Here is a 27945-nt window from a genome sequence, read left to right on the forward strand (position 1 = left end):
CTGTTTCAGAGTGTTCTAGACACTATCACATAGGCATCAGACTTCATCTCCCCAGCCCCCTACGAGGAGGTGTTCTTATCCCATTGAACAGAACTGAGGCTTAGCAACATTAACTTGCTCGAGGTCACATGGTTAGTAAGTGGCAGAGCTGGGAGCTGGGCCCAGGTCTGTCTGCTTCTTTTACTCTTGAATTAATCTGAATTGTTCCTGCGTTCATGCAAGACCCTGTGTTCAGTACCTTTTCTTGTCTCATTCAGTCACACCAGCCTGGGAAGGAGATGATACCTCCATGATCTAGTTGAGGTGGCAGGCTCAGAGAGGTTAAGTGTGAGGAAGGGACCAAATGAGAATTAAGCCCAAGAGTCTGAAACTCATGTTCTTTCCCAATAGAGCATGAAGACTGTGTGTGTTAATAAAATGGGGGCCAGCGCTGCGCCCCACTTCTCGCCCCTTCTCCCCGCCCAGGTCAGCCGTCAGATCCAGGAGCATGAGCAGGACTCAGCCCTGCGGGAGCAGCTGAGCGGCTATAAGCGGATGCGACGGCAGCACCAGAAGCAGCTGCTGGCGCTGGAGTCGCGGCTGAGGGGTGAGCGCGAGGAGCACAGTGCGCGGCTACAGCGGGAGCTCGAGGCACAGCGGGCTGGCTTTGGGGCTGAGGCCGAAAAGCTGTCACGGCGGCACCAGGCTATTGGTGAGAAGGAGGCGCGAGCTGCCCAGGCTGAGGAGCGTAAGTTCCAGCAGCACATCCTTGGGCAGCAGAAGAAGGAGCTGGCCGCCCTGCTGGAGGCGCAGAAGCGAACCTACAAACTTCGGAAGGAGCAGCTGAAGGAGGTGGGATGGGGCTGTGGCAGTGGGTGGGGCTGATGGTGGGTGAAGCAGGCCCTGACCCCCTTGCTCTCCCAACTGCCCTTTCCTAGGAGCTCCAGGAGAACCCCAGCACACCCAAGCGGGAGAAGGCTGAGTGGCTTTTGCGGCAAAAGGAGCAACTACAGCAGTGCCAGGCGGAGGAGGAGGCTGGGCTGCTGCGGCGGCAGCGCCAGTACTTTGAGCTGCAGTGTCGCCAGTACAAGCGCAAGATGCTGCTGGCTCGTCACAGCCTGGACCAGGACCTGCTGCGAGAGGTAGGCCACCCCCTTCCCTGTTCCCCTCCCAGATCCCAGGCACCTACCCTTTTCCATTTGCCTCACTTGGGGTTGTCTTTCCCCTCTGCCCTCATTCGCGGTGTGGCTCGGCTTCTCTTCAATACCTCCTTCACTTCTCCTGCCCACCAGACCCTGCTAGAGTTCCCAGGCCAGCCAGGAGCTTGGTTCCCTTACACCTCTCATCTACACCCCTCAGCTCTCCACCCTCAGCTCCCTCTGCCAAGGAGTCCTAGGGCTCTCACTTCCTTGACACCAACAACGCTTTCTGACCAGTTTCTGGGCCCTGCCTCCCTTTTGCCTCAGGACTTGAACAAGAAACAGACACAGAAGGACTTGGAGTGTGCACTGCTGCTCCGGCAGCATGAGGCCACACGGGAGCTGGAGCTACGGCAGCTCCAGGCCGTACAGCGCACACGGGCTGAGCTCACCCGCCTGCAGCACCAGACGGAGCTGGGCAACCAGCTGGAGTACAATAAGCGGCGTGAGCAAGAGTTGCGGCAGAAGCACGCGGCCCAGGTTCGCCAGCAGCCCAAGAGCCTCAAAGTACGTGCAGGCCAGCGTCCCCCGGGCCTCCCGCTCCCCATTCCTGGGGCTCTGGGACCACCTAACACAGGCACCCCTAGAGAAGAGCAGCCCTGCTCATCTGGCCAGGAGGCAGACCAAAGAATTCTGGGAGAGGAGGAAGCCGTTCCAGAGAGAAGGATTCTGGGGAAGGAAGGGGCTGACTTGGAGCCAGAGGAGCAGAGGATATTGGAGGAAGAGTCAGGAACCCCTAGTCCCAATTCACAAAAACATAGGAGCTTGGTTGATGAGGAGGTTTGGGGGCTTCTTGAGGAGGAGATAGAGGAGCTTAGAGTTCCATCCCTGGCACCCCAGGAGAGGAGCATTGTGGGCCAGGAGGCATCCGGGGAATGGAGGTTGTGGGGAAAGGAGGATGGTAGCCTCTTGGATGAGGAGTTTGAGCTTGGCTGGGCCCAGGGTCCAGCACTGACCCCAGTCCCTGAGGAGGAGGAGGAAGAGGAGGAGGGGGCTCCATTTAGGACCCCGAGGGATCCTGGCGATGGCTGTCCCTCACCAGACATCCCCCCTGAACCCCCTCCAACACATCTGAGGCCCAGCCCTACTAGCCAGCTCCCTGGACTCCTGTCCCATGGCCTCTTGGCTGGACTCTCCTTTGCAGTGGGGTCCTCCTCTGGCCTCTTGCCCCTGCTACTTCTGCTGCTGCTCCCACTGCTGGCGGCCCAGGGTGGGGGTGGCCTGCAGGCAGCCCTGCTGGCCCTTGAGGTGGGGCTGGTGGGCCTCGGGGCCTCCTACCTACTTCTTTGTACAGCTCTGCACCTGCCCCCCAGTCTCTTCCTACTCCTGGCTCAGGGCACTGCACTAGGGGCTGTCCTCAGTCTGAGCTGGCGCCGTGGCCTTGTGGGTGTCCCTCTGGGCCTTGGGGCTGCCTGGCTTCTAGCCTGGCCGGGCCTGGCTCTACCTCTGGCAGCTGTGGCAGCTGGGGGCAAATGGGTGCAGCAGCAGGGCCCCCGGATGCGCCGGGGCATCTCTCGACTCTGGTTGCGCGCTCTGCTGCGTCTGTCGCCCATGGCCTTCCGGGCCCTACAGGGCTGTGGGGCCGTCGGGGACCGGGGCCTATTTGCACTCTACCCCAAGACCAACAAGGATGGCTTCCGCAGCCGTCTGCCTGTCCCTGGACCCCGGCGGGGTAATCCTCGCACTGCCCGACACCCATTAGCCCTGTTGGCATGGTTTTGGGCCCTGTGCAAGGGCTGGAACTGGCGCCTGGCACGGGCCAGCCAGGGTTTAGCCACCCGCTTGCCCCCCTGGGCCATCCACACACTGGCCAGTTGGGGCCTGCTTCGGGGTGAGCGGCCCAGCCGTATCCCCCGGCTGCTACCACGCAGCCGGCGCCGGCTAGGCCCCCCTGCCTCCCACCAGCCACCACCAGGGGCCCTAGCTGGGCGGAGATCCCGAAGCCGCCAGGCCCGGGCCCTGCCTCCCTGGAGGTGACGAACTCTAGCTCCTCCGCGACCCAGATCTAGAGCATTGAGCACTTTATCTCCCACTACTCAGTGAAGTTTTTCCAGTCCCAGTCCTCTCCTCCCTTTCACCCCTGGCTCCTCGGTATGCTTCCCCCTTCACCTCCTAGCCCTGTGGGCCGCTGGTCAGGCAGCCTCCTCCACCGTGGAGTGTGGAGATTATATTTTGTGCTCTCCTGAGGCTCCCCGCCCCCCCCCCCCTAAGTTATTGCTGTTCTCCCGCTGTGTGTGCTCATCCTCACCCTCATCAGCTCAGGCCAGGGGCCAGGGGTGGCAGTGGGTGGGAAGAGTCATGTTTTTTTTTTCTCTCTTTGATTTTGTTTTTCTGTCTCCCTTCCAACCTGTCCCCTCCCCCCACCAAAAAAAGACAAAGACAAACACAAATAAAATATCTGAGCGGAACTGCGCCTCTGGCCCAGGCTGCCTCTGTCTGCTTTGTCCTGCCGCCTAGCCTCCCCGGTGTGCCCCCAATCTGGACCCTTGGCCCCCAGTTCCATGACCTTTTCACCCCACCTACGTTATCTCGACCCCTTTCACTCCTCAGCCTCATCCTCTCTACCTTCATAGCTTCGTTGCACCATGACCACTACCAGCTCAGGGCTCTGGGCCCCTGTGGAGCTTCCACAGAACTTCTTGGTCCCACGGTTCCCCTATTTGTGGATTCCTTCCAGAGAGTCCTCAGGTTCCGGGTCCTTTGGTCCTCATGCACTGCCTTTTCTCCCAGCCCACTCCCTGTGTGGTTCCCTTCTGTCTGGGAGCTGAGTTTCTCTCCTGGCATCAGGCATTACCCTAGAGGGCTGGGGGATGGGACTGCAAACCCTCCACAGTAGGGGGTGGTGAGTTTGGGGGCCCAGACAGAGTGGGGGGGCCGTGGAAATGGGGTTGGTTGTGGGCTTGGAGTGGGCGCTGAGTGCACAAGGGGCCGGGCTGGATTGTGGAGATCTGGTCAGGGTGGCAGCTGCTGGCCTGTTGAACTTGTCAGGCCTTTCCGGCCACCTCCTTTGCCCCTTTCCCTTGTGGGGCCCGAGATGGGGCCCCCCCTTCTTATCCATTTCTTAGCTTGGTGCTTATCCTTCTTCCCTCCCTCCCACCCTGAGGTGATGAACCTGGGACTTCCTCCTTCTTTCCTCAGCTGTGTTGCTGTCTTCCACGGGTGTGTTGAGTGACTTGGTTTTCTCACTTGTACATATTCTGTATCTGCTCACAGGCGTCTATCTCTAGGTTAAGTTTTCTCCCTCTTTGCATGGTCAAAGCTTCTTGTGTGCACTCAGTACTCTAAAGATTCTCAGTTCCCTGTCCATGAACTCTCCTGCTGTTTCTTGTGAGTTTTCCACCCAACTCTGTGAACATGTTCTTGGAAGCTATCTTATTTTCTTTGCATCTCTTGCACATTGAGAATCTTTCTGATCTCTCTCAACACAACCCCATCTCTCCATGTCTGTCTGTATACAGCTCCCCCCGCCCCCTCTGTCTAACATGTTTTCTGTTTCTCTCCCTCTCCCTGTCTCTGCTTCTGTCTCCTCTCCTCCTCTCTTTCTTCTCCCCCTCTCCCCTGGTTTTTCCTCCTCCTCCTCCTTTCCCCTGCCCCCATCTCCCCTTGGTCCATCCACTGCATAGTCTAAGGAGCTGCAGATCAAGAAGCAGTTCCAGGAGACGTGTAAGATCCAGACTCGGCAGTACAAGGCTCTGCGGGCGCACTTGCTGGAGACCACGCCCAAAGCTCAGCACAAGAGCCTCCTTAAGCGGCTCAAGGAAGAACAGACCCGCAAGCTGGCGATCCTAGCCGAGCAGTATGACCAGTCCATCTCAGAGATGCTCAGCTCACAGGCGGTGAGGCCTGGGGTCTAGGGAGGGAGCATGGTGGAGGTTGGCCTTTGTGTTTCCAGCTTAGCTGTGGGCACTGGAAGTGGGGGATGTAGACAGAGATAGGGCTTTTTGTTCTTGGGAAACTCAGATATTCTTCCACTGTTGGTATTTTCTGCGATGGTTTTATGATTTCTCTTAAGTATTTTCTTAAGGTCTTTACAAAGCCAGCCTGCCTACTCCACCAAGAACCACCAAGGAAAGAGTGGCTATAATTTTTTCCTGGGCCTAAGTTAGTTTAATCTGTGAACAGGGAGCACATCAAAATGATTGTGGCCCTCAGGCCAATTTGGAGGATTTTGAAGGTTGCTGTTCTAAAGTGATCACACATCACACTGGAATGGGCCACTTACAATAACAGTGTAAAAAGTAAAAGTGTCCTTATTCATTGCCATTCCCTCACCTAATTCCACCTCTCAGAGGTAACCGTTGTTAATAATTAATTGTATTTTAGATTCTTTTTTCCTATGCATATTTGTAAAATTATATAAAGATTTTAAACAAAAATGGAATCCTGCTTTACATATTGGCCTCTAACTTCTTTTTCCACCTAATATTTCTTGGACATCTTTCCATGTCAGTACTGTATCTTATTTTTTTAAGAGCATAGAATTTTCCATGGTATGGATGTACCATAATTTATTTAACCCATCCCTTATTGGTGGACATTTAGGTTGTTTCCAGTATTTTGCTATTACAACGCTTCAGTGAACACCTTCGAGCACATGTGCAAGTATACCTGGGGGATAAATTCCTGGAAGTGTAATTGCTGTGTCGCAGGGTATGATGACCTTTCATTTTGATAGATGTTGAGACTGGCTGCTTCTTGAAACCTTAGGGCCAAGGCCTACTGGGGTAGGGGAGGATTGTGGGGGTAGGGGAGGAGGCCCCTAAAACTTGTTCTTCCTAATCTCTAGCTGCGGCTTGATGAGACCCAGGAGGCAGAGTTCCAGGCCCTTCGGCAGCAGCTTCAACAGGAGCTGGAGCTGCTCAATGCTTACCAGAGCAAGATCAAGATCCGCACAGAGAGTCAGCACGAGAGGGAGTTACGGGAGCTGGAGCAGAGAGTAGCTCTGAGGCGGGCACTGCTGGAGCAGCGGGTAGGAGGGCTGGCTTCCAGGATGGGGTGGGGAGGGAAGCCCCCCCCCTCAGGCCCTCTAACCTCTATTCTGGGTACCCCAGGTGGAAGAGGAGCTGCTGGCCCTGCAGACAGGGCGCTCCGAGCGAATCCGGAGTTTGCTCGAGCGGCAGGCCCGTGAGATCGAGGCTTTCGATGCTGAGAGCATGAGGCTGGGCTTCTCCAGTATGGCTCTGGGGGGCATCCCAGCTGAGGCTGCTGCCCAGGGCTATCCCGCTCCACCCCCCGCCCCCGCCTGGCCCTCCCGTCCTGTTCCCCGTTCAGGGGCACACTGGAGCCATGGTCCTCCTCCGCCAGGCATGCCCCCCCCAGCCTGGCGTCAGCCCTCTCTCCTGGCTCCCCCGGGGCCCCCAAACTGGCTGGGGCCCCCAACACAGAGTGGGACACCCCGTGGTGGAGCCCTGCTGCTGCTAAGAAACAGCCCCCAGCCCCTGCGACGAGCAGCCTCGGGGGGCAGTGGCAGTGACAGTGTGGGCCCACCTGCTGCTGCAGTGCCCGGGCCTCTGAGCCGCAGCACCAGTGTCGCTTCCCACATCCTCAATGGTTCCTCCCACTTCTATTCCTGAAGTACAAGGTGGATGAGCCGATGAATGAGGCAGGGGTGGGTGGAGCCTATTCCTGGAGGGCTGTAAGCCTGAGGTCCACCCAAGGGTGGGGGACAGGATGTGGCTTCAGCTCCCCTCAGACCTCATCTCATGAGCTTCTTGGGCTGGCCAGTGGCCCAAGGCCAGCTTAGGCATAGGTGCCTCAAGGCTGACCAGGAGCCCCTGCCTCCCACCATGGTGCCAGGGTTTCTCTCCATCGCGGCCTCGGGAAAGGAGGGAGATATGCGTGTCAAATATTCATCTAGTCCCCTGGGGGAGGGGAAGGGTGGGTCTAGATATATTATATAAAGAGAACTATACTACCCCTGGAATGGGGCCATGGACTGGGGACGCCAGGCCCCCCCAGACCTGGGATGTGACAGAGCAGGTCTGGGACCTGGGGTGGGGAGAACGGGAGGAGGAAAAGGCCTTCGTGAAAGAAGGATCAGGATGGGGTCTTGGGGTCAGGATGCCTGGGTCTCTCCATTCCCCCATTGCTGTCTGACGTCCTGTGCCGTCTTGTCCTTTATTTTTTTATTTTTATTTTATTTTTTCTGAGATCAGAGCTGGGGCAGGGGAACAAGATAAGAACCTTGGAAGGGGCTGCTCCCAGGCCTGGGGGCAGTCATGAGCGCCCCTCCCAGCTGCGGGGCTGGCACAGAGCCCCACGGCAAGCTTTTAATAAACTGTTGGTTATTCTAACAGATCCCAGGACTCACCTTTTCTGTCTAAGGTGTGTATTAAGGAATGTTCAGTGGCAGGTGATAGTGTTACTTGTATTTAAAAGGAGAACTCACTGGACTGTGTAACTAAAAATTTCAGTGACTTTACTGACTTTGGACATGATTAAATCCAGAGCTTCAAAGGAAGTCATCAGTCTCTGGACCAAATCTGCTTCCCTTTGCTTTGGCTTCAGGTTTTCAGAAGGTTCACCTCACCCACAGGCCCCTGGCAGCTCCAAGCTTACAACTTACCAATAACCTCAACAGCAAGAATTCCAGCAGTCCTGAAGTGACTTCATTGGTTTGATCTGTAGCCAGAGGCCTGGGATGCTCTGATTGGTCGGGTTTAGATCCTGTACCCACCCCTTTAAGGCTGAAAGAGTCTGCCTGTGGACTAAGTGGCTGTTTGCAGAAGGGGGAAGAAACATAAACAACAGCTGTTCCCAAGACCTTTCATTTTGTGCTTCTCATTCTTCTTAAGGCCAGTTGTTCAGATCCTCCCAACTAGGCGTTAGGTTATCAGACAGCTAAAAGCAGGGTGGTCAGGGACTTCCCTGGTGGTCCAGTGGTTAAGACTCTGCACTTCCACTGCAGGGGGCACAGGTTCCATCCCTGGTTGGGGAGCTAAGATCCTGCATGCCATGCAGTATGGCCTAAATAAATAAATAAAAGCAGGGTGGTCAGAGGGGCCCGCTGGTTGGACTGGAGGAAGGAGCCACACTCTTCTTGAGTCAAGCCTGGTGGCAGACTGGTTGGAAGGGTCTGGAGGCTGGGACTTCTTTGGAGAATCGGGGAAATTAAAGGCAACCAGGCCGGGGGACAGTGGCTACTCCTTAGCTTCCTGGATCAAAGTACAGGGGTTGAGAGTGGGGGACCAGTTTTGATGAGGTGATTCAGACACTCCTTTATTAAGTCTTTAAAAATAAACCCCTGTAAACATCTTAAACTGAGAATGTGAAGGTGAGAAATAGAATCCCAACAACTTGTGTCCCTGGGCGCTGCGAGTCTTCTCTGAAGAAAGCTGCTTCTGCTCTGCGGGCAGAGTTGGGGGTGGGTTTTCTACAAGGGGGAAGTCCCTCCTGGGGACGGGGGAGCTCAGTTGCTCTCGCCGTCGCTGCTGATGATGCCGCGCATATGTGACCAGTCTGGGGGTGGGGGGCGGGGTCGCTCTTCCTCTGAGTCCAGGGTCCTACGGTATAGCTCTCCTGGTGGGGCTGCTTCTCCTGAAGGGTTCCAGGCTGTGCGTCTGCGTGGCCGGCCTAGAAGGGAGGAGAAAGTGGGAGATGAGTTGTCTGGGAAAGTCCATACCGCATCTGCTCCTGGGGAGTGGAAGGAAGCCCCTCACCTGAACTGCTGATGATATTGGTAATGTCCAGGGAGGCTACCTCAGCTGCCTCTTCCCGCTGCTCCTTCAGGGCCCGACACTTCTCTAAGGAAGGGTTACCTGGGACAGAAGAAGCTCGTGATCCTCTCCTCCCCAGCAGCCAAGGCCCTCTCCTGTAGCCCCCAAGGCACGACCAGCCTCACCCTTCATGCCCAGGGCTTCCAACTCTGCCCGGAGAACACTCAGGCGTTCCTTGTGTGAGCGGCAGGAGCCCAGCAGCTTCTTGTAGTTTCGATGGGCACCACAGGCCCGAATGTAGCGCTTTAGTCTCATCACAGCCGGGTGGTCCTCACCAGGGCGACCAGAGCCACCCTGGCAAGGGAAGACAGCAGCTGAAGGCCAAACCTTCGGGGCTTGAGTCGGGGTCTCCCCCTTCCCTGATGGTGGCCTCCCACCCCATCTTCAGCCCTCACCTTCCTGTCTTTATGTTCTGGACTGCCATCTGTGGAAGAGGAGGAGGAGCTTCGTGTCCTGCTTTTCTTGGAGCTCTTCTTGGAAGAGCGGTTCTTCCTCTCCTTGGGGATCTCCTCTGCCTCGCTGTCACTCACCTCCTTCTCCGAGTCACTTGCCTCACCATTGATATTGCCCTCTTTGGCTGTCTTTCCAGTAGTTGGTGTCACCTTCCTCCAGCTGTCTTCCCCATCCTCCTCACTGCTTCCACTCTGCCTTTTCCCACCCTTCCACTGGGTCCTGTCTGTGCTCTTCCTCTGCACTAGGGGCTCTTCATCTTCCCCACTGCTATCCCCACTGCCTGCTGCTGCTCTTTCCTTCTGTTCCTCTGTGTCCGCCTGGTCTCCCAACAGTCTTGCTGCCCTGCTTTTCTGCTTACAGCTCCTCTCCTCCCTCTTCTCTCCATTGCTCTGGGCTGTGGGTTTCCAATCCTCTTCTTCCTCTCTGTTCTCCTTGGGCAAGGTCTCCTCCTCCTCCTCACTCTCCTTTTCACTTTCCTGTTGGCTTTTAGCTCCTTTCTTTCTCTCTGCCTTCCTTCCTGGCCCCTGGGCAGGTTCCTCCTCACTGTCTTCACTCTCCTCCCTGGCCTGCTTCCTACTGGCTGAGGCCTTGTCTGGTGCTTGCTTGTCCTTTGTCCCAGGCTTCTTCCTAGTCCTGCCTTTGGACTCCTTCTCCTCTTTGTCCTCCTTCTCCTCCTTTTCCTCATCTTCCTCTTCCTCACTGCTTCCTTCTTTCTGGACCTTACTCTTTCTGGGACTGCCTGCTTCCTCCTCACTGCTCTCCTTTGCCAGCTCCTTCTCTAATGCCATCTTTGCAGTCAGGTCCCTCTGCTGTTCTTCCTCATCACTGCTCTTCTCAATTGCTTTCTTTGAGGCTCGCTGTGGACTCTCATCCTCGGCCGGACTGACTTCTGCTGCCATCCCATTCTTTGCTGGGGGGCTGAAGCAGTCTGGACTGGAGGCTGCAGAGCTGGGCTCTGGAAGGTGGAGAGAAGAGAAGGTTGGGACAGATTCCTCCTGTCCTTTGTCCTTCCACTTGGGATAGATTGCCTCGAATCCTGCTCTGATGGAGGGAAGGGCAGTAGGAACAGTTCTCAGTCCACCCTGTTCCTGATGCACCGTCATCTAAGGCCTTGGAACATAACACATGCACAATAAGTACCTTTAGAATGAACCAACTATGCAGAATGCACTAACCTGACTCTGAGTTGAAACGGAACCTTTTTCTCGCTGGGTCACGGCAGGGGGTGGGAGACCTCTTCGCCTTCTTGGCAATGTCGAGCCTCTTTTCCCTGGCACCCGCTTCATCCCCCTGTGTGTGCATGGAGAGAGCTACACGTGTGCCAAGGTTGCGTTCTGCCCCACCCCTCTCAGGCTCCTCCTCCTTGGCCACAACCCCCGCCTGCGGTGGCCCAGGCTCCCGCCCACACCTGCATCTTCAGCAGCTCCTCCTCCACTAGCCGCTTCAGCGCCTGCTTCTCCTCAGGTTCCAGGTGGTCGCGGCCCGCATGAGCCAAGAACCTCCGCCGCACGATGGAGTGCGTAAGCGTGCTGCGGAAACACGTGTCACGACGGAGTCCCCGCCCCGCCCCTGCCCTTTCCAACCCCAACTCCAACCTCCGGGGCACCTGAGGTCCGGGCGGCCTTGGAAGAAGCTACGGGTGAACTCCTGCATCTCATTCTCCCGCGCCATTTTGCTCCACCTGATAGTGGCGGCTCCCGCCTTTTTTCTTCTCGGCCTCCGTCCACGCGTTTGACAGGAGCTTGCGCACGCGCAGCAGCGTGGCGCCGTGAGGCGAGGGACCGTTGAGTGTCCGTCACGGGCCGCTGGGACGGAGAACCTTGCCAGACAAAACGTGCTTTCCCCAGGCAGTTGGAGAGTCTCGCGGTTCCTTCCTTTTCTTAGAATGAATCTCTTTTGAAGTTCTCGTTGGAAACCGATTGGGAGCCGGCTACAACGTTGGATGTAACGTAATCAATCCGCGACACTACCTCCGTTCGTGGTCACGGGGAACAACTAGGCAAATGTGATTTTGAAAGACAGAAGGAAAAAGGCGTCCTCGCCTGGACACTAGGAATCCCAGGAGGAATGTCTTCTCGTGGCTTCAAATCGCTAAGCACATTTCTAATCAGTAAGGGCGCCCTCCAGCGTCCGCCATCTTTGTGACATCATCGCGTCTCCTTCAGCCTTTCCCCCGGAAGCAACGTTCCTTTCCCGGTATTCCTCAGAAGGGTAGTCGGTGTGGTTACGATCCCTGGGCGCGGGGCACGCCGGGAGTTGTAGTCCCAGCGGACACAGCCCCTCCGAGTCTCCGGAAGTGGAGGCGGGAGAGGCCGGGCTGAGCAGGCTCGGGGTAGCGAGACTCGCGGCTGGTGCTGGGGCGCTTCTCCCGGGGCGGGTCATGAACGGGCCGGCGGACGGCGAAGTGGACTACAAGAAGAAATACCGGAACCTGAAGCGGAAGCTCAAATTCCTCATCTACGTGAGTGCTGGGGTGGGGGATAAGGCCTGGCGCGGTAGGACATCAATTTACCTGTTGTGTAAAGGGAGTAGGGTAAGCCGTGGCCGGCTTCCGGGCCCCATTTACCGACGGCCGTTGGCTCAGCGCCCACCTTGCCCGTGATACAGGAACACGAGTGCTTCCAGGAGGAACTGAGGAAGGCGCAGAGGAAATTGCTGAAGGTGTCCCGGGACAAGAGGTGAGACACGTTGAAGGGAGGAGGAAGGACAGAGGGTGATGTGTCTCCTGTGGATCTGCATTCGGACCCCATCCTGGAATAGGCCACAAATGCAAGATGCCTGCTTCGGGGCTGTTGTGAGGATCCAGTAGGCTAGCTAGAAGGGATGAGGGCCCAGGAGAACATCGCAGAGATGGGAATAAACACTCTTATTCTCCCCGCCTTTTCCCTCAGTTTCCTCCTAGACCGACTTCTGCAGTACGAGAACGTGGATGAAGACTCTTCTGGTGAGCAAGGTCATGAAAAATTGGTGGAGGACATGCTCCTGGCAATCCCACAAGCTTCCTGGGCCCTCCCTTTAGGCCACAGAGGCCGGTACGGCCTCCAGTGGTTCTTAAGCCTAGTTGCTTGTCCTCCTCTACTATTCCTTCTGAGGACCTGCTGTGTTTCAGGCACTAAGCTTTGCACAGGGGATGCAGTGCTAACCAAGATGGACAGAGCCTCTTGGAGTTTGTATTCCAGTTGGGGGTAATAAGTAAGCAAAGAAATAGAGTTTTAGATTTGAAAGGAATCAGGGTTGTGTGGTAATGACTGGAGAAAAGCGGGGATTGATAATCTTTTCCTGTAAAAGGCTAAGTAATAAGTATTTTAGGCTTTGCAGAACATACAATTTTTGTTCCACCTATTCAGCTCTGCCTTTGTAGTGCAGAAACAGCAATAGGTGATGTGTAAATAAGTTAGCATGGCTGTGTTTCAATAAAACTTTATTTATGAACACTGAAATTTGAATTTCATAAAACTTTCACAGCATTAAATTTTCTTTTTGGATATTTTTCCCCCAACCATTTAAAAATATAAAAGCCGTTCTTAGTTTACAGACCATACAAAAGCAGATGGCAGGCAACATCTCCATAAGGGGTTCAAAAAAGGCTTTTTTCAGGAAGTAATGTTTGAGCTGGGACCTAGATAAGAAGAAGAAACCTATTTTGTGAAGATGAGTGAGGGATTTCCCAGCAGAGGGAGTCACAAATGCAGATTCCCTGAGGTAAAAACGTACCAGGTTTTTTGAGGAACAGAAGGGCTGAAGCATATAAAGCAGTGTTTACAAACTGTTTTTTGAGCACTGTTTACAATCAATAATATATTTTACATCATGACCAACCCCCACATACTTACTTGTAAAACAAAATTTAGGGACTTCCCTGGTGGCACAGTGGTTAAGACTCTCTGCTCCCAATGCAGGGGGCCCGGGTTCGATCACTGGTCAGGGAGCTAAGATCCCACATGCATGCCACAACTAATGAGCCTACATGCCGCAACTGAGGAGCCTGCCTGCCAGAACTTAGACCCAGTTCAACCAGATAAATACTAAAAAAAAAAAAGTTTAGTAAAGCAATGTTAAGATCATTATATGCAGTTCGTTCTGATACTTTTTAGACTGCTTTTATTCCCCCTATTTAATGCTGGTTGCAAACCAATAAGTTGAATTTGTGACCCACTATTGGGTTGATACCCACAATTTGAAAAAGCCCTATGGTGGGCCTTTGTGGCCCTGTTTTTCTCATAAGCCATGTCACATGCAATCACCTCTCTCCGTGGTGTCTAGAGCAAGGGTCGGCAGCCAGCCAGATGGCTTGTTTTTGCAAATAGTGTTTTATTAGAACATGCAACACCCACTCGTTTATATATTATAGGAGGACAGTAGATGAGCGTCAGAAAAGTAGGTAGGGTCAACTCATGTAGGTCATGGCAGAACATTTGGCTTTAAAAACAAAGTTTGGGGCTTTTATTCTAGCTTCTCATTGCCTTCCTGTTCCTTCCTGGAGGTCTTTCAGTTAACTTCGTGTTTGAGGGGGACTTCAGGATAGGAGGCGTGAGGGAACCCAGCCTGTTCACGATCAGAGTGGGATATATCTGAGAAACGAGTCAGAGACGTAAGCCACCGCTTCTATCCCGGAGAAGCCCGCAGTGTGGTTAGGGAGACATCCACAAATGACACGTGCTAGCACAGTGAGGTGAGCCGTGACCAGTGAGAAGAGAGTGTTCTGGAAGAGTCAGCCATCAGCCAGGCCTGAGGGATTGTGGGACACTTCTCAGGTGGCATTTAATCGGCTTCTTAAATGATCTATTCGAGCAGAGAATTGGGACTAGCATGTTTCAGGTGTAAGTGGTTATTTGTTAAGTGAATAATGGGACTTCTAGGTAGAGGCACAAATCTGGGGAATGAATTTTGGTTTAGAGAAAGTAGTTTGGTGTGATGTGAAGAATACAGTTCGGTTGGGAGACCAGAAAGGTAGCTTGAGGCCATATGAAGAAGCACTTCAAATGCTTGCAGGTATTGGAAAGGATGTGATCAGTTTTACATTTTAGGTCGTTCTGGGGTTGGGGGGCACTGGGTAGCAGGAGAGGTGAGATTGCTTAGCAGGTGCTTTTGACATGGTGGTGACCTGACCTCGGGGCAGTTGAAATGGGGAGCAGTAGGTGAAGGTGGGAGAGATTTGAGGGGCAAATTACCAGGACCCTGCATATGGGGAGTGGAGCAGAGGTAAGCACTGGACAGCTTAGAGGCGAATGAGGAGAGAATAGCATAAAATGATCAAGAGCTGGAGGCCTGGGTTCAAGTCCCAGTCCCACACGTTCCTTTCTGAGCCTCAGGGACTGCGTCTGGAAAGCAGAGGTGACATCCTCCCCTTCCTCGTTGGGTAGTTCTGAAGACAAGGAGAGGCAGTGAATGTCAAGCACCTGACAAGCAGAACATGCTTGACGAATGTGTCATGGTGGAGGAGCCCAGGCAGGAATTAGGTTGGAAAGGACATTTTAAGAAGCTGGGGAATCTGTGGGCCTCCCCAGGATAGCACCTGTCTGCCCTTCAGATTCCCCAGAGCCCTTCCGTAGACCTGAGATTACGCCCCTCTGGGGTAGACAAGGACCCCCTCCCCCCTCCTGACCAGCCCTCCCCCCTCACAGACTCAGATGCCACTGCATCTTCAGATAACAGTGAGACAGAGGGGACACCCAAGTTGTCGGACACACCAGCCCCTAAGAGGTAAGCAGAAGCCATCCTTCTTCTCTGGAGGGGGTGGGGGGTTGGAGAGGGTACCTGGGTCATCGCTCTGCCTCTGACCCCCTCCCCTGTCCTTTCTCCAGGAAGAGAAGCCCTCCACTTGGGGGTGCCCCCTCCCCCACCAGCCTCTCCCTGCCTCCTTCAACAGGGTTTCCCCTTCAGGCCTCAGGGGCCCCCTCCCCATACCTGAGCTCGGTGAGTTGGGGTCAAGGGTGGGAAATGGTCAGATGCCGGGGGATACGGCGGGCATCATTTGGGCAGAGGGTCCAGGCCTCAGGGTGAAGCCAGCCCAGCACCAAGGACATCTGTCTGGGTGTGGCCAGCAAGCGTCCCTCGGAGGGGTGTGAGTCGGGGCTGCCCACTTCTCTCTGGCATAGGAATGGGGGACAGACGTGACTGAGCAGACCCCAGGACACAGCCCTGCTGCTGTCCCCTCCCGTCTGTTCTCAGGAACCGCACTCATCACCATCTCTTGTTTTTCCATTCTTCCTCCTGTTTGCATTTCTTCCCTCCACCCCCACCCCATCCACTCCGTTTCCCATCTCCATCCCCTCACTCCCGCCTGCAGCTGGCTTCCCCCCCCTACCCCCCATTCCCTTCTGAGTACCTGGCCCTGCAGCTGCCCGAGCCCAGCCCCCTGAGGCCCAAGCGGGAGAAACGGCCCCGCCTGCCCCGGAAACTCAAGGTACCCTGTTTTGGGGGATGTTAGGGAGGGGCCAGAACGGCAGGAAGGCCATCCGAGGGAGGCTCAGGACAGCTGGGGGCCTGTTGGAGAACTTTGAAGGAGCGATTTGGGGCTGCTGCTGACGGCCCGGCCCAGCGCTAGGCACTGAGGGCTGGGTCCCAGACGTCCTGGCTCCCAGGCTCCATGTGAGACCAGTCAGGGCAGGCTCATCTTCACAGGTGTTCTGTGAGGCCAGGCAGCCCCCACGGAGGGGCGGAGCTGTGGGGTCTGGAATCAAGTCAAGGTTGCACCACTTAAAACCTCGTGACCTTGACCCTCTAGGGCTAAGACTGTGTGTTTGTAAAGTGAGTGATCAAACTGCTATGTACCAGGCACTGTTCTAGGTGCTGCAGATAAAATAGCGATCAGAACAAAACTCCCTGCCTTCATGGAGCCCACGTTCTTGAAGGTGAGGCAGAAAATAAGCAAGATAAGTAGGTCAGTGCAGAAAGATGGATTCAGGTAGACAGCATGGGAAACACCATGGTACATGGGGCTGATATTTACAGTCAGGTGGTCAGAGACTTAAAGGAAATGAGCAGAAGCCTCTGGCTCTCTGGCAAGTGTTTTATTCAGGAAGAAGAACTAGCACAGGGGCCATGGGGGTGGGTACATGTTCACTTATTCAAGGACCAGGAACGAGGCCAGTGTGGTCAGAGGAAAGTGGGAGGGAGAGTGACCCAGGAGCAGGTCAGAGCAGCAGGGGTTGTGGAGGACCTCAGAGGTGTCGTAAAGACTTTGGCTTGTACTGTGAGTGAAATGGGAGCCATGGGAGAAGGTGGGCCATAGCGGGGGTCTGATCTGATTGATGTGTTAAAATTGCTTGACACTGCTGTGAATAGACTGGGGTGGGGGTGGGGGTCAGGATGGAAGTGGGGAGACCTGCGAGGAGGTGACTGCAGTCAACCCAGCAGGAGGGGAAAGGGTGAAAAGTGGATGATGGGTCTCTTTCAAAGAATGAACCTGAGGAAGACCCATGTGGGCTGCTAGAGAGAGGGGTGTTGAGGGTGGCTCCAGGGGTTTTGGCCTGAGCAGCTGAAGAAGTGGAGTGGCCCTTTTCTGAGTTGGGGAGAACTTCGGGAGGGAAGGTGAGTTTGGCTTTGGACGTGTTGAGGTGCTGTCTGGAAGTGCCAACAAGACAACTGGGTAACGTGAGCCTGGGCACAGGGGATGCGTATTTGGAAGTTATAGGCAGGATGGTGGATGGCGAGGAGAAGAGGTTTCTGCTCCCTGAGCCCCAGGAGAGATGAGGACACGGAAGGCACAGTGCCCTTCCAGCTCTGAGTCAGAGTGAAATAGGGGTTGGCTGGTAGCCCTCAAGTTGGGTGGACTGTAGACTCAAGGCTCTGGAGCTGGAAGCGCAACGGGACCCTGCTTGTACTGGTTAGGAGCGTGGGTTCTGGAGTTCAAACCGCAGCTCTGACCTTGGCCCTTGAGCCTGGAAAATGGGTAGATAATGGGTGACGATACTGCTTAGCTTCTTCTGCTTCCGGCCTGTGGGGCAGGCTGGTGAAGGCACAGGCCAGAGAAGCCTGGAGCAGAGGGTGGAGGTGTGGCGTGGTGTGGGCTTGGCAGGTCGCGGCTCTGAGGTGCTAGGTCCTGAAGCAGAGGCATGTCGGGGAGTTGCGCTCTGGACATGCAGGGGCGAGGGGCCCAAATCAGTTGCTTTGCGTGGAGGAGGGGATGACTCAGGGAAGGCCTCAAAGAACAGGTAGCAGGAGCCCAGGCTGAGGCAGTAGTGGAAGGAAGGCGGGGACGCGGCAGAAGTGTTGTCTGGGCTGGAGCAGGAGGGGTGAGAGCGAACAGCACAGCGTTGGAAGTAAAGAGCGGGTGGGTCGGGTCACAGCAGGCTGGGTGTTCCGTAAGGAGCGGGGGGTGTGGTGGTGTGAGGAGATGGGAGGGGACGCTGTGAAGACTGAAGCATGTCAGTCAGGAGCCCGGGCCTCACCCGTTTTAGCTGGGTTCGCATCCCAGCGCCTCCACACACTTGCTGTGCAACTGGGGCGCATCATTAACTCTCGGGGCCTCCCCTTGCCCCTCTGTTGGGTGGGATCACTGTGAAGATCGAGTGCGTTGAGAGAGAGAACGCTTTGCCAGCGCCTGGTGCCTGGTCAGCCGCAGGTAAACGTTCGCTGCTGTGGGTCATGCTGAAGAGGCCATGGAGGCAGTCGAAGCAGGGGTCGGACCCGGGGCCTTCGATGGGGAATCGAGAGCTGGTGGCCAGAGGAAGGGGATGGTCAGGCCGCTGGCCTGTTCAGTCGTGCGTGTGGGTCTGCTCCTGTGTGTCCCCAGGGGTGCCTAGTACTGGGTGCACGGGTGCTGTTCAGAGTCAGGCCTCCTGTCTGTCATCAGTCCTGGCAGGCTCCTGTCCCCTGAGGTGCAAACCCCACTCTGGCTCTCCATGCCACCCCAGGAACAGCGGAGGGGTGGGGGGGGCGCCTTGAGAAGCAGAGAGGAGGCCACAGGGGCCCAAGTGTGTTAGAACGATCCGAAGGGCCACTGTGAAGACTGCTGCCACCCCCACCCTGGAGCCAGACTGGACATTGCCTGGTGGGGGCCTGGCAGGCCTGTGCCTTCAAACCTCTGTTTCCTTCTCTGGCCGATGACCTCTCCTCCTTTCCAGGGAGGTCAGAGTGGTCTGAGTTCATTAACGGAAGTCACCCGGCACATAGTAGGTGCTCAGTTAGTGCCCATAGGCAAAGCAGGAGGCCCGCAGAGATCTGGGGAGGATCCAGAAGGACCTGGCAGGGGTGGGGCTGGAGGGTTGGGCAGGACAGAGGCCACTTCCCAGCCTCAGAGCACGAAGCAGGACTTTTGCTAAATAGAAAAGGACAGTGCAGGTGGAGGGACTCCACACAGGAGTGTGGCACAGCCCGTCCCAGGGGCAGCTAGGAGCCAGAGGCCCTCGTGGAGCAGTGACACGCCCAGGTTTGTGTTTTAGAGAGCTCACTCTGGCTGCAGTGCGGAGGAGGAGCTGGATCTGGGAGAGGCTGAAGGCAGGGAGTCCAGTTAGGAGGCTGTTCTCGTAGCCCAGGTGAGCTGAGAGGAAGGCCTGGCCTAGGCCAGTGGCTGCGCGGATCCCAAAGAGGGGCCCGTCCCAGATACGCGAGGTAGAAGCCTCACACGGCGGGGGGTGAAGGCCTCTGACACCCTCCACTGAACCAGTGAGTCCCTCAGGAGGAGGAGGGAGAGGAGGCCAGTGGTGGCAAGTGGTATTGGCGGTGCCCAGAGGCGGGCAGGCAGGCACTCCAGGCTGGCTCTGGCTCCGGCTCTGACTGCTGTTACAGGGGCAGCCATGGTGCCTTATTGGCGAGGGCAGGGCCCGGCCTTTCCCTCCTGGTTTCCTGTGAGACCCCCTCCACCACCACCCTCATCACCACCTCCATCACCACCCCTGACCCCCAGGCACTTGCTGGTTTGAGACTGCAGGGGCTGAGGTGGGGCAGGCTCCCTGATTCCAGCCTTGGCTGGCCTGGCTGTGTCCACCACCCCTTGAATGAGCCTTTGCCGCATTCCCCATCCCCTAGAACTGTCTTAGGGGCAGTGCCGGCCTCCTGGAGGTCCCAGTGCCTCCCTGGTAAGCCCTCCCTGTGTTTCCCCCCCCCCCCTTCTGCTGCAGATGGCGGTGGGACCCCCTGACTGCCCTGTGGGAGGGCCGCTGACCTTCCCAGGCCGGGGTTCTGGGGCTGGGGTGGGGGCAGCCCTGGCCCCACTGCCCCCACCCAAGATGCCCCCCCCTACGATCCTGAGTGCCGTCCCTCGGCAGATGTTCAGCGACGCGGGCAGCGGGGACGACGCCCTGGACGGGGATGATGACCTGGTGATCGACATCCCGGAGTGAACCCCTCTGCCCGACCCCCTGCCCAGTGCCCTCTGTGTCAGCACACACGAGCCCCCGCCTTCCGCAGAGACGTTTATTGACGCCCAGGTGCCATGCTACGGCCACTGACACAATCAGAAAAGGCGTAAACATGCACGAATGTCCCCCGGAAGGTGGGCCCTCTCCAGGGAGGGCAGGGGCCCTGCCTTCACACCCCAGCCTGATCCAGGGGACAGTTATTTAAATGAGTGGCCAGGAGCATCTGCCACCTCTCAGAGAGGCAGAGACCCTGCGGTGGCCCCCCGCTTAAAAGGGCAGCTGTACAGGGCTAGGTGTTGTGTTTTGTTTTGTTTTGTTTTAATGAAGATTCTGTATTAAAGGAGTGGCTCTTTTTTTTTTTTTTTTTGTCCTTTTCTGTTTTGGAAACATTCTCCTCCAAACCCCCCCTAATCCGACCTCCTCCCTGTACGGGAGAGGGACGGGCAGCCTGGAGAGGCAGGAGTGAGGAGCAGCAGCTGGGGCCTTGGGGCAGGGGCGCTGCGGGGACCCCCTCTGCAGGTGTGCTCAGGATGGGTGGTTTGCATATTTGCATGTTGTAGCAGAGTCAGGCAGGAGGAAGTTTGCATATGTGAATATAGATCTCCACAGCCCCTCACAAGAAGACAGATCCACAGTCACAGAGACGCTCACGAAATAAGACAAGTAGTGTGGGGTGGGGCATCCACCCCATGTAAACGTGCAACACACTCGTGCGAAGGTTGGGTACTGGCCCCGGCCCCGAAGGGCCTGTACTGGCGGCCGCCGTCCCACTTAGGCGGAGGGCAAGGCTGTGGCCGCCGGGGGCAGCTGGCTGGTCAAGGCGTGCCAGCGCTCCAGGGCCGCGTCCGGCTGCTGCAGACAGTCGCTCCAGTGCTTCCGGGCCTCCCCCCGGGCGCCTGGCCCCAGGGATACGCCACCTGGGGAGCAGCAGAGGCAGGAAGGTCAGGGCCAGGCTGGCCGCCAGACTGCCCTCCGTCAGCACCACCCAGCAGGCTCCTCCCTCACCGATGAAGTCGTTGGATTTGCCAATGTCATAGTCCCAGACTGTGACTTCCAGAGTCTTGGTGGCCAGAGTGGAGAGCTCCATCTCGTAGAAGAACTCCTGGGACAGGGCAAGCCACACCTTCCATGAGAGCCACCCCCACTCCCAGCCCCCCTCGATCTCTGGTCTCTGCCCCAATTACCTCATTAAATTCCGGGTTGAGAGTCTTCTTCTTCACACATGTTTTATGCTTGGATTTCTTATCCACATCCGGCCTCAGGTATCTGCCAAGGAGCGGGGGCGGGGCCGGGAGCAGGTCAGTCACAGGCAGGCCAGGCCCAGAGGAGGACGGGGCTGGTGGCAAGTCCCCAGGGAGGGGAGGGTGGGCCTCAGGGCAGCACGGGGGCTCACGTCTTGACGTAGGGGTCGGAGTAGCCGTTGACGTCCATGGCAGCCAGGTGGGCGCAGCGCACGATGCCCACCAGCAGCCCGCGGCGCCGAGAGCTGTAGCTCAGGCTCAGCAGGATGCGCCCGCGCTCTTCCAGCAGCCCAGGCCCCTGCCCCGCCTGCTCCAGCTGCGGGCAGACGGGGGGTCAGCCGGCACCCTCGCCCCCTCCCACCCAGGCGCGGTCCTTGTGGGCGGCTCACCTCCTTCAGGTAACAGGAGATGCCCCTCAGTGCTGCAGACATGGAAGAGGGTGAAGCCAGCTGAGGGGGCAAAGAGAAATTTCTGGAAACCTGATCTCCCCAGGGCCGCCTTCCCATGGTACCCCGCAGCCCCACACAGACCGGGACCTGGCGCTCAAGGCAGATGTTAAAATGCTTTTTCTGTGAAGGCTTGAGGCGGCGGAGGGGTACACGGATCTCCCCGATGAACTCGTTGTGGCTCAGCTTGTCTTCATCACAGACAGAGATCCTGGAGGAGAACTGCAGGGTCAAGGCCCCTTGGGGTACCTGAGCCCCAGTCCAGTGTGGGAGAAAGGCCCTCCAACTGGACTCTGAGCACCTGGGGCTGGTCCCAGCTCTGCCCTAAATGCTCTGCCCATCACTTGTAAGATGGTCTGTCTCAGGGCTGTGTGGGAGCACCAGGCCTGGAGCTTGAGGAGGATGCTTTGATGCTTTGATTTGCCCACTTCCTCTGCCCCTCCCTTTCCAGCTGCCCAGGCTGTCCCTGGCCCATCAGGACCTGCTGGTCTCCTTGAGGAACACTACCCACCCGCACCCCCCCCCACCCCAACACACATACACACACACATACTGCCTCTATTCAGGGCCTGGGGACAGGATCCAGCTGCCGTGCACAGGATGTGCACTGGTGGGTGGGGGTCACGGGTCCAGTATGTAAGAGCTGGAAGGACCTGGAGAAGCCTAGAGCAGTTGCACCAGGATCCCACACCTCCCCAAGAGCCCCTGTGTCCTTTTCGGTGTGGAGCAGGGAGCCAGCCCGGGAGACTCATAAACCCAGCAATTAAGAGATTATTGCTTTTACTTCCATCCGTCCCCGTCTGCAGCCCTTGCCCTGCCTTCTGCTGCGACACTCCTGAGCAGCTGTGTCATGTAGGGGTGTTCAGTTCCCAGCTCCGACACCTAGCAACTGCATGACCTTGAGCAAGTCACTTAATGTCCCTAAGCCTCATTCCCATTCCTGTCGCTTGAGACTTCACTCAGAGATGTTAGGGAGACACAGGCTACAGAGCGGGCAGACCTGCGCTGCATAGATCTGACTTAAGTCAGGAGCTCTGAGAAGGGGTCTCAGTGACCAGGGAAAGACTGCAGGAGGAGGCAGAGCCTCAGGTGATGAGTGGGATTTAGGCAGAGAGAGGAAGCAGGAAGAGACACAACAGGCAAAGATGCGGAGTTAGGAACCCGACCAGTCACAAGAGGGCAGTCCTCTGTTGGAGGAACACTAGGAGATATTTGAGGGGCAAGAATGCCAGGGAAACTTTTTGGTCTGCTCCCAAAGGGGACAGAGAGCCACTGATGGTTCTCGACATCTGAGGGCTTAATGGGAGGTGGGTCAACCAACCAAAGACGGTTGCAATGATAGTTGTCCCCCAGGAGGTGCTGAGCTGGTCTCCTTGGTAACCGGGATGATGGACCCCCTCACCTGAGCACCTTGTGGGTGATGTCATCATCCGTGATCCCGCTGTACGTCAGGTCCTCGTTCCACACGGGATTCAGCGTGTTCCTCTGAGTCTTAGTTTTTAGCTTATTGGCCTTAGGTGTGGGGACGAAGGGTTTACAGTACATGTCCCCCAGACCCACAGAGGCTGGAGGCAGAGGGAAGTTTGGGGCAGACCCACAAGCTGGGTCAGGCTAGGGGGCGAGGGAAGAGGGGAGGCCGTTACCTTGCAGGCTCCAGGCAGCAGGTGCAGCTTGACGTAGGGGTCAGCCAGGCCATTGAAATCCATGGGCTTGAGGCCCTGGGGAGGGGGGGAGGGAAGAGGGCTGTGAGCTCCCAGCCTGCCCGCCCTCCCTCCCTCTCTCTGCAAAGTGGACCCGTGGGGGCTGGAGAGCCACGAAGGGTGCTGGGAGAGGAGCAGGAGTCAGGCCTGGGGAAGGGAAGGGAGGATAGAGACCCACCCCTCTCAGGGTAGAAGGCAAAAAGGACTGGGGCTCGGGAGGCAGGGAGTACCCACCTTGGCCCTGAGGATACTACAGTGCAAAGTGCAGGAAGTCTGGTCGTAGAGAAGGTCAAACTCCAGCGTGCCCAAGGCGGCTGGAGAAGAGGGAAGAGGTAACCTGGTCAGTGCGTAAAGACAGATGTGTGTGAGAGACGGGTGGCCAGGCCCGCTACGTGTGCCAGCTGTGAAGGTGTGTGCGTGTCTGTGTCTGTCCGCCTGCGAGTGTGAGCGCGTCTGGGTCCCTGGCTGGGCTGCAACTGGGGCTGTGTGGGTGGTTGAGTGTCTCAGCAGAAATATTGAATATTGAGCCTTGCTGAAGATGTAATCTCCACTCTGACTGCAGCTGTGGCAGCAGTGCCTGCCGCCTCCCCACCCCCAGCAGGGCCCCATCCTCTTCCTACAAGCCTGGGGGCCCCCATTAGCACCCTGGGCCCTTCAAGCCCCCAGACTCACTGGTATCATCCGAGTCATAGCTGTCCACCTCCGCTCCATCCTCAGGTGTGGTGGCCCCAAGGAGGGCTGCAGGGGGTGCCAGGGCCAGGGGGGCCAGACGAGCAGGGGCCTCTCCGAAGCCCCCACCACCCCCTTCGGGTCCTGTTCCCCGGCGGGGGAAGTAGTCAGAGATCTGGCGGATGGGCCGGATGGGCCCCGGGCACACGTTGATGGCCATGTGCTCCTGAATGTTGATGGTCATGCGGTCGCCCCTGCGGCCCCTCATGCAGCACCCCTGATTGGGGGAGGGAGGTTCGAGAGGGAGGTTCGAGAGAGAGCTTGAGGCCCAGGGCTGACTCCTCAAACCTACCATCTGCTGGCTGAGGGCCAGGCGGCACCCGCCAGGGTCTATGGGCCCTCACTGGCCTCCCTTCCTAGGTGCTGAGGGAGAGGGCAGCCTGTGCCCAGTGACGGGCAGGCAGAAGGCCTGGGCCCTTTAGCCCCCGGCTGTGCTCCATGGGGTTGGGCTGGCAGCCCACCCCCCACCCCCATAGGTCCTGGCTCCATCTCAGCCTTGCCCATTTACCTCTAGATTGTCCCTCTGTCCTCTTCCCAGCTCTAGCTTCTCATTCTGGGCTTCTGTCTGCCCTGGGCCCTGCCTACCCTGAAGTTGCCCCCTAGGTCCCCTCCGCTGTCTCTCTGAGGCTCTGTCTATCCTTCTGCACCAGGCACTTGTCTGGTCTGGGTGTCACCCACCCCTTAGGTTTTCACTTCCCACTGTCCCTTCATTCAGCCCCAGGATCTGCCTGCCTGCCTGCCTGGTCCCCCACCCCCTGCCACCCAAGGTGGGGACCCCTGCCTCAGATGCCTCCTCCTGAGATTGGCTCTCCAAAGGAGCCAGAAATTGCAGCCTCCGGAGAGCTAAACACCCCCAGAGGCACACAGGCACACACACACTCACCCTCACCTTCTCGCCCCCCGGCAGCCCAGCCCCCTGCACCTGTCTCTGCGCTTCCAACAGGTGCCCAAGCACTGGGGGGCCAGCGGGTGCGGGCTGGGCGGTGGCGGCCGACGATTCCCAGGGCGGCCGGCGAGAAGAGCGCCGAGTCCGGCAGTCTGAGCCGAGAGGGAGGGAGAGCCGGAGAAAGTGCGGGGAGGAGGGGGTGAGCGAGGTGCAGGCGAGGATGCAGCCGGCGCAGGCGGCGGGGGGCGGGGAGGGGAGGCCGGAGGCTGGGGAGGGGGCGGGACTCTCCCGCCGGCGCTCGCCCGGGCACTCTTAGGAGCGCACGCGGGTGCACACACACTCACGGGCAGGTTGGCACAGGCATCTTGCACGAGCACTCCCGCGCACACGCCTGTGCCCACGTGCGCACGCTCACAGTCATGCACAAACCCAGACACGCGCTGGCACACTCACCCCGGAGAACTTCACATACACACGCTCGCAAACACACGGGCTCCCTGCGCCACCAGGAACCCACAGTGAGAACTGCCGGGTGTTCCCCAACTCCTCCCCGGAGACCCGGGCCCCCGCCCCGCCCCCGCGCCGAGCTGGCGGAGCCTCCCTCCGCCGCTCTCTCCAAGCTTTCCTCCCGGGTCTCCAGGGCAGACCACCGGCCTAGTTGCCATGGCGACGCCGGCTCATCCTTTTCGCCACTCCGGCCCCCACCTAGCGATTCCTTACGCCCCTCCCCCGCAGAGAGCGATCGGGGGAGGGGGGAGGGTGTCTGGCCCTCCCCTACCAAATATCCGTAGGGGCGGGGCCTGAGGGGCGGGGCTTAGAGATCCGCAGTGACCCAGGGGCGGCCCAGGGAAGAGGGTCTGATCCGCCTGCGGCCCCTGGTTGGGATCTGGGGGTCTCGGACCCCGGCTGGGAAACCTTACAGTCTGAGGTCCGAGGCTGTGGCTTCCCCCATCTCTTTCCTTTGGGTGATCAGGCTTCTCTCCTTGTGACCCAACCCGGCTCCCGAGGACCCAAGGCCCCTTCTCAGGGATGGCATCTCCTTTGGGACTCCACCTTCCCTCACCCTCCCATCTCCAGTCTGTCCCTCAGGTGGAGCGGGGCGTGGGGCTTCGCTCTGAATGCCCCAGAGCCCTGCAGGCCTTCCTCCCCCCCCTCCCCCGTGTCGCACCTGAGCCCTGCCACCTGCCTGTCAGTCTAACTCCAGCCTTTGATCTTGACTCTCCTTTGTCCCAAACTTGCCAGCCCCAATGACAAAGTCCTCACAGTGACCTTCAAGGCCCAAGACCCTGACTTCTGCAATTTCGTCCCCCTTGCTCCTCTTGCTGGCTCTCGGGAACATAACTTGCGGTTCCTAGAACACACCTGGATCTCTCAGACCTGTGGGCCTTTGCTCACACAAGTTCCTCAGCCTGGAACATCTTTCCTTTCTTCAGGGGTCATCCTGGAGCCCCTCTTCCTAAGAGACTTACTGGAACATCTTCCCACCCCCAGCCCAGCCGCCAGCTTCCAGTGCCGTCTCAGCCTCAGCGCTGATAACCTGGTTTGTCAAGCCTGTTTACATTTCTGTCCCCCCCACTACCAGGGAGCAGAGGCTGCCCCAAGCTGGGCCTGGTACTAGGCTGGCATCGCTAAATATTGTGATTTTAGGTTGCATAGCAATGTGAATATACTTAACATTTCTGAACCGTGTGCTTGGAAATGGCTAAGATATGACTATTCATATGTGGATTTTTCCCCGTTTTCTTAAAGTAAGAGAAATGTGAAATCAAACTATACCTGTCACCTATCAAAAGGTGAAATTCAAAGGAAATGTTAACACACAGTGTTGGTGAGGATGTGGGTAAGTGGGCACCATCTCTGTAGCTGAAACGGAGCAGGACCCTGTCTTTGCACCCATCCCACCCCACCCCTGCCATGTCTTCAGCCTGCCTTTTGTCAGTGGAAAAACTTTAGCCAAAGAATAAGTTTAATCAGAGAAGTGAGAAAATGCAGAAATAAAGGAAAACAGTCCAACAAGAATAAATAACAGTTTAGTCATTAAGTGTAGTTAAGGACCTTTAGTTCTTCCTCAAGGGCCATAGATAATATTCTGAGCCATATCCTTTGAGCTGTTTTGTAGATACTGAAACCCCCACCAGGGGGAGGAAGTTAACTACATGTGACCAGACTGTAGCCATGACATAAGCTGCCACAGTTTGGAGAACCGGCCTCAAAGAAAGGGGAACAAATCTAACCTGGAACTAAAGACTAACTGTACTTAAAACAATCAAGGTGACACTGATCAGATCACCACATGACCAATTTCAAGATGACTGTCAGAGCTGCCTGTGCTGTTTCTACACATAGCCCCTTCCCTCCGTCTCTAAAAGCTCTTGCCCACTGATTGTCAGTGGCGGGGAGTCAGCCTTTGGACAGGAGTTCACCCTTCCCCCTGGTTGCCGGCATCCAAAATAAAGCAAACTTTCCTTTTCACCAACCTTGACCCTTTATTGGCTTTTGAGCGGCAAGTAGCCGGACTCCCACTTTCAGTTGCATAGCCACTGTCAGACTCTTTGATCCAGAAATTCCACTTCTAGGATTTGGCCCATGAGCAAAATAATAGAAGTTCAAGGTTATGAACGCAGTGGCAAAGATTGCAAACAACCTAAATGTCCACGGGTGGTTCAAGCAGTTATGACATAATTTGACGCAATGAAATAGCATGCAGCCATGACAAAGAAAGAGGCCCTTTATATACGTGTGCAGAATCATCTTCACAATCTCATGGTAACTGAAAAAAAGTAAGGTACAGAAGCATGAATGGAATGCTGACAGTAGCGTAAAAAACAAAAAAGAGTTTCTGTATGTTTGTTTATTTGTGTATAAATTATTTCTGGAAGGCTGCTCAAGTAAGTGGTAACTATGGTGACCTCTGAGGAGGCTGCTGGGAGGCAGAGGAGGGCAGGAATAGGAAAGGTTTATTTTGTGCCATGTGCATATGTATATTACCTACTCAAAAGAATACACTAAAATAATATCTTTTTTTTTAAATTAAGGCAACCATTAGGCTTCCTTTGAGGTTCTCCAGGATAAGAAAGGAGGCAGGACTAAGGAGACACCATCCAGGACTAGAGCGGGTGGGTTTGGGCAGGGGCAGACCTGGGCCTTCAGTGACAGGAGGGACAAGCTGGGCAAGAAGCCCACGCCCTGCTTCCTCCACGGCTTTCTTCTGCTGAGGCTTAGCTCGGGCCCAGCAGCTCGCCTCCAGAAAGCCTTGTTGCAGGAAGGCAAGGATGAGACTGGAGTACCAGCCA

At 56.7% G+C, this 27945-nt stretch overlaps 4 protein-coding genes across 10 annotated transcripts in view; 2 read left to right on the forward strand and 2 right to left on the reverse strand.

The window, feature by feature from the left end:
- Window positions 1–7475, forward strand: part of TAOK2 (TAO kinase 2) — a 14363-nt gene extending 6888 nt beyond the window's left edge. For 2 of the 3 annotated variants that reach the window (XM_057695916.1, XM_057695917.1), the window contains exons 13-18: window positions 466–831; window positions 918–1121; window positions 1446–1685; window positions 4802–5014; window positions 5965–6147; window positions 6230–7475. In XM_057695916.1, coding sequence (XP_057551899.1) covers window positions 466–831; window positions 918–1121; window positions 1446–1685; window positions 4802–5014; window positions 5965–6147; window positions 6230–6751 — 1728 coding nt within the window. In that variant the 3' untranslated portion in view covers window positions 6752–7475. Of the gene's footprint in view, window positions 1–465; window positions 832–917; window positions 1122–1445; window positions 3546–4801; window positions 5015–5964; window positions 6148–6229 lie in introns of those variants that run through there. The other variant, XM_057695915.1, reaches the window with a different exon arrangement.
- Window positions 7476–8376: 901 nt separating this feature from the next.
- HIRIP3 (HIRA interacting protein 3) lies at window positions 8377–11080 on the reverse strand. The gene is made up of 7 exons (XM_057695918.1): window positions 10953–11080; window positions 10755–10875; window positions 10522–10636; window positions 9289–10301; window positions 9019–9187; window positions 8837–8935; window positions 8377–8750 (listed from the first exon to the last, which is right to left on the reverse strand). Exons 1-7 carry the CDS (start codon window positions 11015–11017, stop codon window positions 8587–8589), a joined length of 1746 nt encoding a protein of 581 aa, XP_057551901.1. The 5' UTR covers window positions 11018–11080; the 3' UTR covers window positions 8377–8586.
- Window positions 11081–11487: 407 nt separating this feature from the next.
- INO80E (INO80 complex subunit E) lies at window positions 11488–20008 on the forward strand. 5 transcript variants are annotated; one of them, XM_057695930.1, is made up of 8 exons: window positions 11488–11807; window positions 11954–12024; window positions 12238–12290; window positions 14971–15049; window positions 15151–15262; window positions 15636–15752; window positions 18733–18825; window positions 19558–20008. In XM_057695930.1, exons 1-7 carry the CDS (start codon window positions 11727–11729, stop codon window positions 18802–18804), a joined length of 585 nt encoding a protein of 194 aa, XP_057551913.1. In that variant the 5' UTR covers window positions 11488–11726; the 3' UTR covers window positions 18805–18825; window positions 19558–20008. The 5 variants fall into 5 exon arrangements, with proteins under 5 accessions (XP_057551913.1, XP_057551912.1, XP_057551909.1 ...); XM_057695929.1 differs by lacking the exon at window positions 19558–20008 and adding an exon at window positions 19411–19549; XM_057695926.1 differs by lacking the exon at window positions 18733–18825 and having other exon boundaries at window positions 19411–20008.
- A 413-nt stretch (window positions 20009–20421) lies between these two features.
- DOC2A (double C2 domain alpha) lies at window positions 20422–24777 on the reverse strand. Its single transcript, XM_057695919.1, has 11 exons — window positions 24689–24777; window positions 23710–23983; window positions 23272–23351; window positions 22981–23055; window positions 22740–22849; window positions 21422–21548; window positions 21281–21340; window positions 21044–21207; window positions 20835–20916; window positions 20656–20752; window positions 20422–20567 (listed from the first exon to the last, which is right to left on the reverse strand). The coding sequence occupies exons 2-11, from the start codon at window positions 23972–23974 to the stop codon at window positions 20422–20424; spliced, it is 1206 nt and encodes a 401-aa protein (XP_057551902.1). The 5' UTR covers window positions 23975–23983; window positions 24689–24777.
- Window positions 24778–27945: the final 3168 nt, after the last annotated feature.

Source organism: Hippopotamus amphibius, chromosome 9, assembly GCF_030028045.1.
Source record: "Hippopotamus amphibius kiboko isolate mHipAmp2 chromosome 9, mHipAmp2.hap2, whole genome shotgun sequence".
Classification (NCBI taxonomy): domain Eukaryota; kingdom Metazoa; phylum Chordata; class Mammalia; order Artiodactyla; family Hippopotamidae; genus Hippopotamus; species Hippopotamus amphibius.

Coding starts and splice junctions, on each gene's coding strand:
- HIRIP3 (XM_057695918.1), bottom strand. CDS start 11,017: ATGGCGCGGGAGAATGAGATGCAGGAGTTCACCCGTAGCTTCTTCCAA. Junction 10,876..10,952: donor CAAGGCCGCCCGGACCTCAG/GTGCCCCGGAGG, acceptor GTGTTTCCGCAG/CACGCTTACGCACTCCATCG. Junction 8,751..8,836: donor CAATATCATCAGCAGTTCAG/GTGAGGGGCTTC, acceptor CCTCCCTTCTAG/GCCGGCCACGCAGACGCACA.
- INO80E (XM_057695926.1), top strand. CDS start 11,727: ATGAACGGGCCGGCGGACGGCGAAGTGGACTACAAGAAGAAATACCGG. Junction 12,025..12,237: donor AAGGTGTCCCGGGACAAGAG/GTGAGACACGTT, acceptor CTTTTCCCTCAG/TTTCCTCCTAGACCGACTTC. Junction 15,753..19,410: donor GCCTGCCCCGGAAACTCAAG/GTACCCTGTTTT, acceptor CTTCTGCTGCAG/ATGGCGGTGGGACCCCCTGA.
- DOC2A (XM_057695919.1), bottom strand. CDS start 23,974: ATGAGGGGCCGCAGGGGCGACCGCATGACCATCAACATTCAGGAGCAC. Junction 21,549..22,739: donor ATCACCCACAAGGTGCTCAG/GTGAGGGGGTCC, acceptor GTTCTCCTCCAG/GATCTCTGTCTGTGATGAAG. Junction 21,208..21,280: donor TCTCCTGTTACCTGAAGGAG/GTGAGCCGCCCA, acceptor GTCTGCCCGCAG/CTGGAGCAGGCGGGGCAGGG.